Source organism: Leptonychotes weddellii, chromosome 1 (genome assembly GCF_054177405.1).
Source record: "Leptonychotes weddellii isolate Sample4059 chromosome 1, ASM5417740v2, whole genome shotgun sequence".
NCBI lineage: Eukaryota > Metazoa > Chordata > Mammalia > Carnivora > Phocidae > Leptonychotes > Leptonychotes weddellii.
Genome location: NC_138369.1, coordinates 119,521,843 through 119,537,201, shown reverse-complemented (window position 1 = coordinate 119,537,201; position 15,359 = coordinate 119,521,843). Strand labels below are relative to the sequence as shown.

The 15,359-nt window shown below is 38.8% G+C and overlaps 1 protein-coding gene and 1 long non-coding RNA gene across 3 annotated transcripts in view; both read left to right on the top strand.

Moving 5' to 3' along the window:
- The window catches only part of EHHADH (enoyl-CoA hydratase and 3-hydroxyacyl CoA dehydrogenase), a 48,528-nt gene that overhangs the window by 8,184 nt on the left and 24,985 nt on the right, over positions 1-15,359 (top strand). Inside the window, exons 3-4 of one of the 2 annotated variants that reach the window (XM_081830838.1) lie at positions 5,203-5,375; positions 8,771-8,882. The exons of the other annotated variant lie outside the window; for it this stretch is intronic. Coding sequence (XP_081686964.1) covers positions 5,203-5,375; positions 8,771-8,882 — 285 coding nt within the window. The remainder of the gene's footprint in view (positions 1-5,202; positions 5,376-8,770; positions 8,883-15,359) is intronic. 2 annotated transcript variants of the gene reach the window in all.
- On the top strand, positions 8,889-14,482 carry LOC145723475 (uncharacterized). Its single transcript, XR_014148568.1, has 2 exons — positions 8,889-12,660; positions 13,541-14,482. It is a non-coding gene; the product is annotated as an uncharacterized LOC145723475 (long non-coding RNA).

The window sequence follows — 15,359 nt, the reverse complement described above, 5'->3', positions numbered from 1 at the left end:
AGAATGCATTCTCTGACAACAATGCAATTAAACTAGAAATCAATAACAAAAATATAACTAGAAATACCCATATGTTTAGAAATTAGATTCATTTCTTAACAATCTCTGAGCCAAAGCAGAAATCATAATAGAATTTAGAAAATATTTTGAACTAAATGATAGTGAAAATGCAACATATATAACTTGAGGGATACAGCTAAAGCAAAACTTAGCAGGAGATTTATAACCATAAAGGTATTTATCAGAAAACAGACTGAAACATAAAAAAGCTAAGCATCTGTATCAAGGAACTAACAAAACAAGTGTGAAATAGACCCAGTGAAGTAGGAGGAAGGGAATAAGGAGGAGGAGAAATTAATGAGATAGAAACAAATGTGATTCAAGATTATGTCAAAAGTTAGTTCTTTGAAAGATAGTAGGAAGGGAAAAAGGAAGGGGGGAAATTGGAGGGGAAGACGAACCATGAGAGACTATGGACTCTGAGAAACAAACTGAGGGTTCTAGAGGGGAAGGGATGGGGGGATGGGTTAGCCTGGTGATGGGTATTAAAGAGGGCATGTGAATGGAGCACTGGGTGTTATACACAAACAATGAATCATGGAACACTACATCAAAAACTAATGATGTAATGAATGGTGACTAACCTAACATAATAAAATAAAATTTAAAAAAAACTTAGTTCTTTGAAAGACTGGTAAAATTGACAAACCTCTGGAGAGATTGATCAAGAAAAAAAGAGAAGGCACGATGTATATAAGGAATTGTGAATGGGATTGCACTGCAGATGTTGTAGCCATTAAAAAACATAACAAAAATATTATGAAAATATTATGGCTTACCAATATGACTCAAGAGGAAACAGAAAACCATTAAAGAAATTGAGTCAGTAATCAAAAATTTCACAAAGTAGATTCCAGCCCCAGGTGACTCTTGGGAAGCTCTAACTAAAAAGTCAAGGAAAATATTATTTTAATTTTACACAAATGTTTTAGGTAGTAAAAAAAGAGGGAACACTTCCCATATTAGTTTCCTAGGGCTGTGATAACAAATGACTTAAACTAGGTGACTTAAAACAACAGAAATCTGTTCTCTCGTAGTTCTGGAGGGCAGAAGCTCAAAATCAAGATATCTGCCAGGCCATTCTTACTCTGGAGACTCTAGGGAATCTTTCCTTGCCTTCTCTAGCTTCTGTGGTTGCTGGCAACCCTTGGTGTTCCCTGGCTTCTTGCTCTCTCACTCCTATCTCTGCCTCTCTCTTCCCATGGGCCTCTCCCCTGTGTCCAGATTTCCCTGAGCTTATACAGATCACCCTTATCCAGTCTGACCTCATTATTACTCAATTATATCTGCAAAGACCCTATTTCCAATAAAGTAAGTGTCATAGGTTCAATCCAGTACACTTCCCAATTCGTTGGGTGAGGCTAGCATAACTTTGGTACCAACACCTGTCAAGGCCAGTATGAAAAAGCAAAATTTATGAATGAAATTTGCAATGAAAAAAAAAAGCAAAATGAAAGGCCAGTTTCATTCATAAACCTAGATATAAAATATCTTTTTTTTTTTTTTTTTAAAGATTTTATCCATTTATTTGACAGAGAGAGACACAGCGAGGGAACACAAGCAGGGGGAGTGGGAGAGGGAGAAGCAGGCTCCCCACCGAGCGGGGAGCCCAATGCGGGGCTCGATCCCAGGACCCTGGGATCATGACCTGAGCCGAAGGCAGACGCTCAACGACTGAGCCACCCAGGCGCCCCAGATATAAAATATCTTGAACAATATATTATAAAATTGAATCTAACAACATATAAAAAGTGGAAGACATCACCTTTTTCCCATAAATACCAGATTGGTTGAATATTAGAAGATTAATGTTTTTCATTCTATATGAAAGATTGAAGGAGAAAAAACATGTGATTTTTTTTTCAAGAAATGCAGAAAAAAACACTTAATAAAATCTGACATGTATTAAAAATAAAAATTCCTGTAAACTAGGTATAGAAAGAAAATGTCTTTATCCATTTTGGAAAACCTACAGCAAATATCAAATAAAATGGTAAATTGAAAGCTTTCCTTATGAGAAAGGAAGAAGACATGGCTAGCTGCTATCACCATTTCTGTTTGACATTGTGTTCCAGGCCCTGGCCAGCCCAGTAAGACCAGAAAAACAAATGAAAGGTATAGGGATTGGAAAGGAAAAAATGAAACTTCATTATCCAGAAGATATGATAGTGTTTGCAGAAAAATCAAAATAATCTATTAGAAAATTATTAGAATTAATATGAGAATTTTGCTGGATGTACAATCAATATCCAAAAATTAATTACATTTCTATAGGCCAGAAATACACAGTTAAAAAGTGAAATCACTGTACTCTTGTCTGTGCCTTGGTTTCTATAAAATGGGATAATAATACTAACCTTATGTAGCAAGTAGAAGGATGTATGTAGTATAACATTTAAGAATATGGGCTATGTAGTTTAAGTGCCTGAGTTCAAATCCTTATTCTACCAATCATTAACTGGTCATGTGTTTGAACTAGCCACTTAACAGCTCAAAGCCTTCCTGACCTGTGAAATGGGGATTGTTATACACTTAATCTCGGTGTTAAGAAAATGAAGTAAGAGAATATATGAAACTACTTAGCACAGTGCATAGTGTAAAGTATTTATCCAATATGTGCTAATTGCTTTAGGATATGAAAATCATTTAAATCTAAAGTCACAGGATTGATAGGCCTGAGATGCAGGCTGAAATAGATCTTGTTTTTCTTAAGCCAAAAAGGAATCTAAATAATAACAATAATAATAGCACTAGATTAGAATGTGAATACAATGGATTGGTAAGAAAAAACCATAATGCTAGTTAAGAAGCTGGTAGAAACAAAAAGATGAATAGGCTGAATATGAAATAATTGCTTTAACTTTTTAACTTATACCAAGCTTAATGTTTTTATTTATTCATTTATTTATATATTTGGGTGCAAAAGGGTGGTTTTATTAAAGCACAGGGACAGGACCCATGGGCAGAAAGAGCTGCTTTTTTTTTTTTTTTAAGATTTTATTTATTTGTTTGACAGAGAGAGAGGGCACACAGTCAGGGGGAGCGGGAGAGGTAGAGGGAGAAGCAGGTTCCCTGCTGAGCAAGGAGCCTGATTCGGACTCGATCCCAGGACCCTGGGGTCATGACCTGAGCCGAAGGCAGAAGCTTAACCGACTGAACCACCTAGACACCCTTGCTTAATGTTTTTAAAGAATAGATAATGCTATAGGGAAAATGCTCATTATTTATAATGTTATGTGAAAAAAGGAAAATACGAAAAATGATGTTATAGAATGCTCTCAATATTGTTAAATATATATCATAATAAACTTTCGTTTAATTCTCTCATAAGTCATTTAGGATAGGTGTTGAGATTAAAAGGCTAAACAGGGCGCCTGGGTGGCTCAGTTGGTTAAGCAACTGCCTTCGGCTCAGGTCATGATCCTGGAGTCCCTGGATCGAGTCCCACATCGGGCTCCCTGCTCGGCAGGGAGTCTGCTTCTCCCTCTGACCCTCCCCCCTCTCATGTGTTCTCTCTCATTCTCTCTCTCAAATAAATAAATAAAATCTTTAAAAAAAAAAATAAAATAAAAAATAAAAGGCTAAACAAATAACTTACTGAAGGTCACAAAGCCATTTACATATATGCACTGGGAAACAACTAAGAATTCACCAAAATATTACATTGTTATCTCTGTGTGGTGATTTTTGAGGTGGTCTTTATGTTCTTTATTATTCTGGATATTTTTCAAATTTTCTGTAATGCATGTATTTTTTTTTAAGATTTTATTTATTTAGGGCGCCTAGGTGGCTCAGTTGGTTAAGCGACTGCCTTCGGCTCAGGTCATTATTCTGGAGTCCCGGGATCGAGTCCCACATCAGGCTCCCTGCTCAGCAGGGAGTCTGCTTCTCCCTCTGACCCTCCTCCCTCTCATGCTCTCTGTCTCTCATTCTCTCTCTCGCAAATAAATAAAATCTTAAAAAAAAAAAAAAAGATTTTATTTATTTATTAGAGAGAGTGAGCACAAGCAGAGGGAGCAGCAGAGGGAGAGGGAGAAGCAGGCTTACCCCTGAGCAGGGAGCTCGATGCGGGGCTCCATCCCCATGACCTGAGCCGAAGGCAGACAGGTAACCAACTGAGCCACCCAGGTGCCCCACATGTGTTATTTTTATGATTAGGGAAACCAATAAATTTTGTTACTTTTCTTGATCACAAAAAAAAATCTATTATGAAAACATAATTCCAAGCTGGTTGATGAACATATAACTCATAAATATGTATGTGTTTCATGCTGAAGTTTTATGTTGTAATGCCTTCATGCTCTTAATGAAAATCTGGGTCTAAATTGCTGTGAATAAGGTTGGTGAGGAATACCATGCAAAAAAAATAGGAAGGGCTGGCTCAACTTCAGATTCTCTATTTCCCTTCTCTGGGCTTTTTAATGTTTTTTTTTTTTTTTAAGATTTTATATATTGATTTATTTGAGAGAGAGAGAGTGCACGTGTAAGCAGGGGGATGGGCATAGGAGGAGGAAGAGGGAGAGGGAAAGAATCTCAAGCCGACTCTGCTGAGTGTGGAGCCCTACCTGGGGCTGGATCTCACGACCCTGAGATCATGACCTGAGCCAAAACCAAGAGTTGGCACTCAGCTGACTGAACCCAGGTGCCCCTGAGCTTTTTAATTAAAAAAAAATTTTTTTTTTGATTTTATTTATTTATTTTAGAGAGAGAGCACAAGTGTGAGGGGCAGAGGGAGAGGGAGAGAGAGAGAATCTCAAGCAGACTCCATGCTGAGCAAGGAGCCCAATGCGGGGCTCGATCCTAGGACCCTAGGATCATGATCTGAGCTGAAACCAAGAGTCAGACACTTAACCAACTATGCCACCCAGGCACCCCTTAATTTTTTTTGAAGGTGGCTACCTATCATATGGAAAGACATATTTTAGAAGATTACAGGATTCCTGATAAAGATTTGGGGATTGTCTCTCAGGTTGTTCTCCATTTTCCAGGCTGTTTTTTCTTCACTGTGCGTCCAACTAAAGGATGAAATGTTTCATGGGCCCTAAGAGGTCTGAGATTCCTTGACAGTTAGCTGTCGCCTTATTGTTATGTAACAGAGCCCACGTCTTTCTCAGCTCTCTTTCTCCTTGTCTGTGTCCTTAGGTGCTGATATCCACAGCTTCGGGACACCTAGAATGTCTGACTTCGTACTGGGACATGTAGTAGATGAAATACAGAGAAATGAGAAGCCCGTGGTGGCAGCTATTCAAGGCCTGGCTTTAGGAGGGGGACTGGAGCTGGCCCTGGGCTGTCACTATAGGATTGCCCACGCAGAGGTAACAGCTAAAGCTCCGTATGGGGCTTGGTGTGGGGGACTTTTCTTTAAGGCAAAACCTAAATGCACTGTAAGCCTCAGAGGTGTTCATTTTAAAGGGCTAGCTCCCTGGTTGACAACTCATCTATTTTTAGCCACTGGTTTTGCAGCTGCTACGTACCAGCACAATGGTAGTAGTTGGTGAAATATGTCCATTCCAATGGGTAAATAGCTATTAGCCTGAGCCCCATTACTGTTCCTTTGCTTCCCCTAACCCTGTCCCTTGGGTCTCCCCATGATCCACCACCTAAAGGGGAACTCCTGGATCAGTACTGGGCCCCCAGGACTCTGCTCCAGTAGTATGGCTCAGGTCAGGTTCCTCCGAGCCATGTTCATGCAGTATGAGGTATAAAGTATTTTGACTATCATCCTGAGTATGTGTACTTTTTAAAAAAAATTTTTTTTAAGATTTTATTTATTTGACAGAGAGAGAGCAGGAGAGCAGAGGCAGGGGGAGCAGCAGGGAGAGGGAGAAACAGGCTCCGCACTGAGCAGGGAGCCCAATGTGGGGCTCCATCCCAGGACCCTGACCTGGGATCATGACCTGAGCCAAAGGCAGTCACCCAACCAACTGAGCCACCCAGGTGCCCCTAAAATTTTATTCCCTGTCTCAAATGTTTCGGTTTTGTGGTCCCTCTGATTATCAGTACCTAAGAAGACAATTTCGTATTCGAAAATAGCACAAAACTGTAAATCCATTTGTTTCTGTAAATACATTTAATTTGGGCTATTAGGTCTGTAGATGAGGTCTGTGATACTAGCCTTAACAATGGTAACATTTTTGTAAGTAACATATTTTTCTAATGATAAAGATAATATTGATCATTGTAATAGACTAGAAAATACAGGAAACTACAAAGATGTAAACTAAAATCACCCATAAACTCACAGTTCAGAAATAACCACTATTAGCATTCTATTTTGTTTTCTTCTGGTCTTTTTCCTACCTAACAGTTTTTTTCTTACAGCTTTTTTTTCCTTTACTATCTTTTTAAAAAAAATATTTTAGAGAGAAAGAGAGCACATATGCACACATGTGTGCACGAGTGAGGGGAGGGGCAGAGGGAGAGAATCTTGAAGCAGACTCCCCACTGAGCTCAGAGGCCTGCTTGGGCTCGATCTCATGACCCATGAGATCATGACCTGAGCTGAAACCAAGAGTCGGACACTTAACCGGGCACCTAACTGACTGAGTCACTCAGGCACCCCTAATTTGCCTTCATTTTCAAAAGCTAGTTTTGCCAGGTATAGAGCTCTTGTTTGACAGGTTTTTACTTTCAGTGCTTTGAATATGTCATCCCACTGCCTTTTGGCCTCCATGGTTTCTGATGAGAAATTTGCTGTTAATCTTATTGTAAATAGTCTTTAAAAATATCATTTTAAATGACTGTATAATTTTGTCTTATAGATATACCATAATTTATTTAACTATTTCCTTAGGGCATTTTAATTTTTATAAAGGCTTATGAATAAAGACATATATCCTAAGTGCTCCTTTTTCTGTGTCCCTCTTACCATGCCTTCTGCACACTGAGGGCAGATCTAAGTTATGAGCAATAATAAGTCAGGGGATGGGGATGAACAGTGGTAGAAAAAATCATGACTGACTGTTAGGAAAGCCTTGTGTGAGAGAGAAAAAATATTTATTTTGGAGCTGTTGGCATCACAATGTGGGTACATGACAGTCTGCATTAAAGCACTCTCCTCCTCCCATCCTGTACCTGGAAGAAGACTAACAGAGCTTTAGCTACTTTTTTTTTTTTTTTTATGGAAAGAGGGAGAGAGCATGTGTGCGTGAGCGGGAGAAGGGGGGATGGTGGGGTGTGGGGAGTGCAGACCGAGGGAAAGGGAAAGAATCTCAAATAGGCTCCATACCCAGCATGAGCCCAATGTAGGGCTCGATCTCACAACCCTGAGACCATGACCTGAACCAAAATCAAGAGCCGGACACTTAACCAACTGAGCCACCCAGATGCCCCGAGCTTTAGCCACCTTTAAATAGCCAGGAGAGGCATGTGATAAAGGACTCAAGCTCACCCTCTTGTCTGGACTGAGGTTGTTGCCTGATTATTTTTCTGCAGTAGCTTTATTGAGATAAAATTCACATACCCTATAATGCACTCATTTGAAGTGTACAATTGAATGGTATATTAGCATATTCACAGAGTTGTGCACCCATTACCACAGTTGATTTTAGAACATTTTATTATCCCAAAGAGAAAATTCATACCCTTTAGGAGTAACCCACCATCTACCCTCTCCCCCAGTCCTAGGCAACCACTAATCTTTCTGTCTCTATAGGTTTGCCCATTCTAGACATTTCATATAAATGGAATCATAGAATATGTTGTCTTTTATGGCTTCTATCTCTTAGCATAATGTTTGCAAGGTTCACCCATATTGTAGCCTGTATCAGTACTTCATTCCTTTCTATGGCCTAATAATATTCCCTTGTATAGATACACGACATTTTCTTTTTCCATTCGTCAATTAATCGACATGTGAGTTGTTTCCATTTTCTTGGCCTTTGTGAATAATGATGCTATGAAAATGTGTGTACCTTTTGTGTGTGTGGGGTGGGGGGGGCGTGTTTTCATTTCTCTTGGGTATAAATCCAGGAGTAGAATTGCTGGGTCATATGGTGACTCTATGTTTAAACTTTGAGGAACTGCCAAATTGTTTTTCAAAGTGACTGTACCATTTCATATTTCCACTAACAATGTATGAGGGTTTTGTATTCTCCACCTCCTCTCCAACACTTGTTATTGTCTATCTTTTTATTATAGTCATCCTAGTGGATGTGAAGTAGTATCTTGTGGTTATGATTTGAATTTTCCTGATGGCTAATGATATTGAACATCTCTTCATGTGCTTGTTGGCCATTTTGTATCTCTTCTAGGGAGAAATGTCTATGCAGTTGCTTTGCCCCTTTTTAATTGGATTGTCTTTTTATTATTGAGTTGACAAAGTTCTTTATGTATTCTACATATATGATTAGCAAATATTCTCTCCTGTTCTGTGGGTTGTCTTTTTAATTTCTTGGCTGCCTGGCTCTTTTAGGGCTCCATACAGCTGTTTCTGGAGAATATCATTTTTGTTGGCCCAAACAGGTCATAATGGAGTCAGAGAAAAAGTGTGTAAGAAGCTAGGGATGTGTTTCAACATGAAGACTTAGGGACAGCACTGCTCTGTTTATGCTGTTAAGTAAAGTAGAGTGTACACTAATTTGCCCTGTAGAAACTCTTGCCGAATATTATGGAACGGCGTTTTTTAGAGTGTGGGAAATCAGGGGAATGCTTGCCTTGACTCTACAAGTCATCTCACTCTTATGATCTTCATGCCTTCAAACTTTGATAGGCTCAAATTGGCTTCCCAGAAGTCACATTAGGAATCCTTCCTGGTGCAAGAGGAACCCAGCTTCTCCCCAGACTCATTGGAGTTCCTGCTGCACTTGACTTAATTACCTCAGGTCAGTACAAACCCTGCCAACAAGCGTCTAGAGCAATGTGAGGAACTGAACTAGGATGTAGAGAAATTCTATATTGACCATCCATTCCCTACTAATCTTAAGAGGATACTTTAACTTCTTTGACGATCAATTTTCTCATCTGTAAAATGGAAAGAGTACCTGCCCTGAGAGCTTCTCAGATGTTACCATGAAGACCACATGTAAGTGCCTTCTAAATGAAAGTGTATACAAAGCGCCAATTATATGTAAGGCTTTATTATAGTTCAAGTGTCCATGCACAGACACTGGTATTCACATAGGGTGCATCATGTTCAGACCCAATTTAGAAATTGTGATATAAACAAGAATTAAAACCAGAATTGTCACAGAAAGGTTTCAGGTTTTAGTGTGGAAATGACTGAATTTTTCATTTCATAAGTATTAAGATTTTAGCTACAAATAAAGGTTGTTCCTTCTCACTAGGGAATGTGAACAATGCAACACTAGAAAACATTTAGACACCCTAGATTTACCAAATACCATAAGACTTATAAAGAGATTTCCAGTAGAGGTAAGGTAGGAAGGAAGAGTCACGTTTTGATTGACAATATTTCTTCTTTCTTTATTTCTATGGGTCAGGAATTTGGGACCAGCTAGGTTGGATTCTAGCTCAGGGTTTCTCATGAAGTTGTTGTCAAGACATTGACTGGATCTGTAGTCATCTGAAAACTTGAGTGGGGCTGAACGATCTACTTCAAAGTTGACTCCCTCACATGGATGGCTAGTGGGTGCTGACTCTTGGCAGGAGGCTTCATTTCTTCTCCACATGGACCTCCCTCTAGAGCTGCCTGAGTGTCTTCACAACATGGAGACTGGCTTCCTCTGGAGTGAGTGATCCAAGATAGAGCAAGGCGAAAGCTGCGATGTCTTTTATGACCTAGCTTTGGAGCCTTGCACCATCTTTTCTGATTGATTATGTATATACGATATATATATACACATATATACGTATATATATACACATATATACACACATATACACATGTATATACATATATATGTACATATATACATATATACACACACATACACATATATATGTAAAATGTACGTGCATACATATATAATATACATGTATACATAATGTATATATGATATTGATTATAGAGGTCTTTCCTGACATGGGAGGGGGCTTGAACCCTGAGAGGTGAAACTCCCTGTTAGTCACTTTGGAGGCTAGCTACCCCAACTGTATGCTCACACATATGTGTCCCTATTATGTAAGTCACATATATAGTAGGTTAGATGGACATAAGTGCTCAAGAGAAAGATAAAACAGAAAGTGGGAATATAAAATGTGAGGGACAGAAGGGTAATATTTTCATATAAAATGTTGGGGATGGAGGGGTTAAAAAGGCTTTCCTACAAGATGACATCTGGGAGAAGACCTGAAAGAGGTGAGGAGGCTTATTATGCCAATATCTGGAGGAAGATATTCCACGTGGAGAAAATAGCCAATGCAAAGCCCAGAGGCAGCAGTATACTTGGAAGTGTCAAAGAAAAGTAAGAAGGTCGGTAGAGCTGGAGTGAAGTGAGTAAGGGGAAGACACGTAGGGGATGAAGTTGCATCGTGTAGGGTTTTGAAGATGAAAGAATGAACTTTGGCTCTTCTTCTAAATGAGGCAGAAAGACATTGGTGTTTTGAGCAGGGAGTCAAGTGCTCTCGTTTATGTTTTTTTAAAAGATCACTCTGGCTGTTGAAAATATATTAACTGGAGGTAAGGGCAGAAGCCTGCTCTAATATTCCAAGGGCGAGATGAGGAGAGCTGAGACCTGTGTGGTAGCCATGTACATGGTGAGACGTGGTCAAATTCTGCATGTGTTATGAGGGGAGAGCCAGCAGGATTTTGTGACCCATCAAAAGTGAGATGTGCGAGAAAGGGAAGGAGTGATTCCGGTGGCCTGAGCAGCTGGGAGGGTGGTGCCATTATTGAGCCGGGGATTGCTGCTGGTGGAGCAGGTTGTAGGGAGGAATCACAAGAGCTTACTTTGGGACACGTTAAGTTTGAGAGGCCTATTAGACATCCAAGTGGAGATGTCAAGGAGACAGTTGGACAAACTGGCCTGGGATTTAGGACAGAGCTCTTTCTGATCTCCTCTCAGCCTCCATTTTCTAATCAGTAAAAATACCACACGGTTGCTTTAAAGAATAATGCAATTACATGACTTGCTTCTGGTAGAGTACCTGCCACATAGAAGACATTTAATGAATGGTAACTGTAGCAGGCCGAATAATGCCCTCCCCCAAAGATGTCCATGTCCTAATCCCCAGAACTCCTGAATATATTACCTAATAATCAAAAGGGACTTTGTAGATGTGATCAAATTAAGAATCTTAAGATGGGAGATTATTCTGGACTTTTCAGGTGGGCCCAATTCATCACAAGAGTCCTTAGAAGAGGGAGGCAGGAGGTCAGAGAGGAGAGAAGATGCTACCCAGCTGGCTCTGAAGATGGAGGAAATGGCCACGAGCCAAGCACTGCAGGCAGCCTCTAAAGGCAGGAAAAGACCATGAAACAGATTCTCCCTTAGAGCCCCCAGACAGTTTTGCTGACCTATTTTAGACTTCTGGTATCCTAAACTAAGATAAGAAATGTGTGTTGTTTTAAGGTTCTACGTTTGTGGGAATTTGTAGAGAAGACTAGTACAGTACCTACTAACAATGATGCTATTAAGACTGTTGCTGTTTGGTTTGGAAAATTTTTTTTTTCTAACAGAGTATGCTAAAAAAAAAATTGTTATTGAAAGTTGAAGAGCCCCTGCTGATATTAATGTTGAAAAAAACACCAGCTTGGTAAGCACTATGCCCATAGGAAGTTAATAAGTAAACAGAGTTAGATTAAATTAATAAGTAAATAGCTAACCTTTTCTGATCTTCTGGAAACCATTAGAGAGCTAATTCTGGAAAGCGGAGCAATTACAACAACCACCATTGCTTTTCCACACTTCCCTTAAAATGCTACCCGAAAACAGCTGAATCTTCCGCAGTAACCACAAAAGAGATGCTTGAGCACATTGCGATTCATTCCCTGATGTTCTCTGTCCAATCAAATGACAAGGACTATAGTGCCCTGCTCTTGCTTCTGCTTTCTTTTTTTAGGGTTTGTCCTTCTTGTTCACTGAATAGCATAGAAAGTCTCTGCTCTGTTCTCATCGAGCTTTGCTCCAGCCCATGAATTTCCTTATGGTCACTCCCCAGGACAGGGATACCCTCAGGCGCTAGGCTTTGAGGAGATACTTCTTACCACCTAGAATAGTCAGGGAGAAGTTGTGAGTGGCATCCTTATCCTACCTGCCTTTTCAGGTGGGTTAAGTCCAGGTAAGTTTTCTCTATATATGAACAAGATGTGGAGGGTAAATTTTAGTAGCCAGGGCTCCCAAGCAGTAATAATATATATCAGCAAATATAATTTGGTGACCAAAACCAACAGACAAACAAAAAAACATTTAACACTGAACCCAAAACCTATGAAAATATTCTGTGGCATTAGAAGACTGAAGCATTAATGTGAAACAAGATGAAAGAAAATGAAAATTTTAGAAAATAATCTAAATTAGAAAAGAAAATATTGTATTTGTTAAAGAAGAACACCCTGTCTAAAATCAAAACATTAGGCCAAATAACTTCTTTTTGAAGCAATAAAAAGAAGACACGATCGAACAGACAACTCAATCAGCAACGTGGAGGATAGAGACACATTTCTGAAATTCAGAAGAATTTAACAAAAAGATAGACAAGGTATGTAATCGAGGTCTCTGCTTTGAATAACAAGAGCTCCCAAAACATGAGGCAAAAAGTTGAGATGCAGTAACCAAAGGAAAAAATAGAAGAAACTCTTCAGATATGAAATGGAACCAGAGATTACATTTCAGCAAACTCACCGTTTTTCTTGGGAAAAACTGATGGGATATCAATTGCCTGATGTATTTTTAGTAAAGATTTTAAACTTCCAGGAAATGGAATCCTGCAAGCTTCCAAAAGATAAAAACAAAACAAAAGATTACTTTCAAAATAACTAAAATCACTCCAGCCACAAATAAATGCTAAATATATGGAACATTCATATATGATCCTAGTACCCAGGGCTCCGGGGCAGCGATAGTGTGTATCAAATCAGATAATACCCGATCCTAGCATATGAATGTTCCATACGTTTGTCATACATTATTATCCCTACGTTATTATCATTTTTTTTTAAGATTTTATTTATTTATTTGAGAGAGAGAGAATGAGAGAGAGCAAGCACATGAGAGGGGGGAGGGTCAGAGGGAGAAGCAGACTCCCTGCCGAGCAGGGAGCCCAATGTGGGACTCGATCCAGGGACTCCAGGATCATGACCTGAGCCGAAGGCAGTCGCTTAACCAACTGAGCCACCCAGGCGCCCACGTTATTATCATTTTAAAGACTGTATGAATGTAGGATCCTATACAGTCTTTAAAATGATAAGCCTATTCTAAGATTCTATACAATCTTTAAAATGGTAATCTATATCAGAAGTTTTAAAGTGTGGTCCAGGGACTCCTGGGTATGCCTAAGACCATTGGGGGCGGTTCGTGAAGTCAGAGCTACTTTCATAACAATAGGACGTGACTTGCCTTTTCCACTCTCATTCTCTAAGAACTTTCCAGAGGTGGTTGTATTCCATGTGATGTCAGAACAGACGGAATGCAGAAGCAGGTATGAGAACCCAGCTGTCTTCCATTAAGCCAGACATGAAAGAAATTTACAAAAGTGTAAAACAATGACACTCTTCTCACTAAGCTTTTGAAATTTTGAAAATACAGTTATTTTGCATTAAAATGTATTCATGTTAACATTAATGTTAACATTAACATTTATCCTTGTTATTTTAAAGTGATTTAATAAAGAAACATTTTTAAAGCTCTCAGTTTTAATTTCTTATACGATAAATATTGATAGAAATAATCCACATAAACAAAAGCTTTTTGGAGTCCTCCATTATCTTTAGGAGTACAAAGCGGTCCTAAGATTAAAAAGTTTGAGAACTGCTAATTGAAATCCGTATTTTTTTCTGACACAGAAACCACAATGTGTATATGTGTATATGTGATCCAAATTAGAAAAGAGTATGAGTCTATGTGCATAAAAATGCTTCTTTTTTTCTTTTAGATGCTGGGGAGTTGTTATAAATCTGTACAGAGTATGAAAGAGTAGATAGAAAAACTAAAAGTGTTAAATTTCTTGCTTTCAATAAATTAAATTAGAAATTGTCTTAAGTTACAATGGTATGATAAGTACACTTTTAAGAATGTACAGTATGTTAAATATCTAATGTAAAATTCATAAGAGGGTGCTTACAATCCAATATACTACAGAATTCAAAGCGCATAAGATAGTTCATTCTGCAAAAGATCAAATAGGAAGGAAGCAAAGCAGAATAAAATATAGGGGAAATTATAATAGTGTGAAATGAGTGTAAAGTCTAAGGTTTACTAAAATTGAAGCATGTGGGGAAATATTGAGGAATTTTGTGTCTCTGTTTTCATCATTAAGTCTCAAAGGCAAGCATATCTTGGGGGAAATCAAGAAGAAATCTGGCTTCTTTGACAAAAAAGAAATGAACAAGGATTGCCTTTTCCAAAGCACTGCTGCTTATAGAAATATCACTATTTTTAACCTGATGAAGAAAAGAAGTACAAACAGTAAGGATATGATGGATTTTGATTTGCATAGAAAAGGTCACGGTGAATTAGAAGAAAATTAACATTAGAATCATACACCTATCTTTTTAAGTTGTCTGTACAATTTTAGGGGGACTTTAAAATGACATCTGGAAAGGATTCTATGTCGAAAAAGATTTTCTAAAGGTTGGAAAAGAAGCCATGAAGAACATTGGAAAAAATCGAGATTACCCACTTTGAAGAAGAGAAATCTCAGCTTCAGTTACCCTGGGTCTCCTTATAGTAGCTCTAGGCAGGGCTCTTATTAAAGTCCATTGGACAGGGGTTGTTGTCTACACTGAGGGCAGCAAGAGAAAAAGCAAGTTTAAATCTGAGCCTGAAGATTTGGGTTGTATACACAGAGCTGTGTCTTTAGGCCCTTGAAACAGAATCAAAGTACCCAGAATCTCACTGACTTTGTAAGAACAGTCGTGATACACCTCCACTTGTGTGAAATCCAGGCTAGAAGCAATCATAGCTGAAGGAATTTGCAGTGCATCCTCTGGGTAGCTCACATTATCTACTCAGTTGCCCCAAAGATCCTTTTTGTACTCAGGTTTCCATTTTCCATTTTATCTGCCGTTGGTGCCCTTAACCTGGGCAGGTTGATTCACTCACCCCTTACCCAAGTGATTTTTTTTTTTTTTTTAGGGTCTCCACTTTAGACTCCCTTGCAAACTTAAGAATGAGTCAGGGAAACATTAAAACAGGCTTACTAAACATAGCCTAAGCTGGTATCTAGAATCGTAACACCAA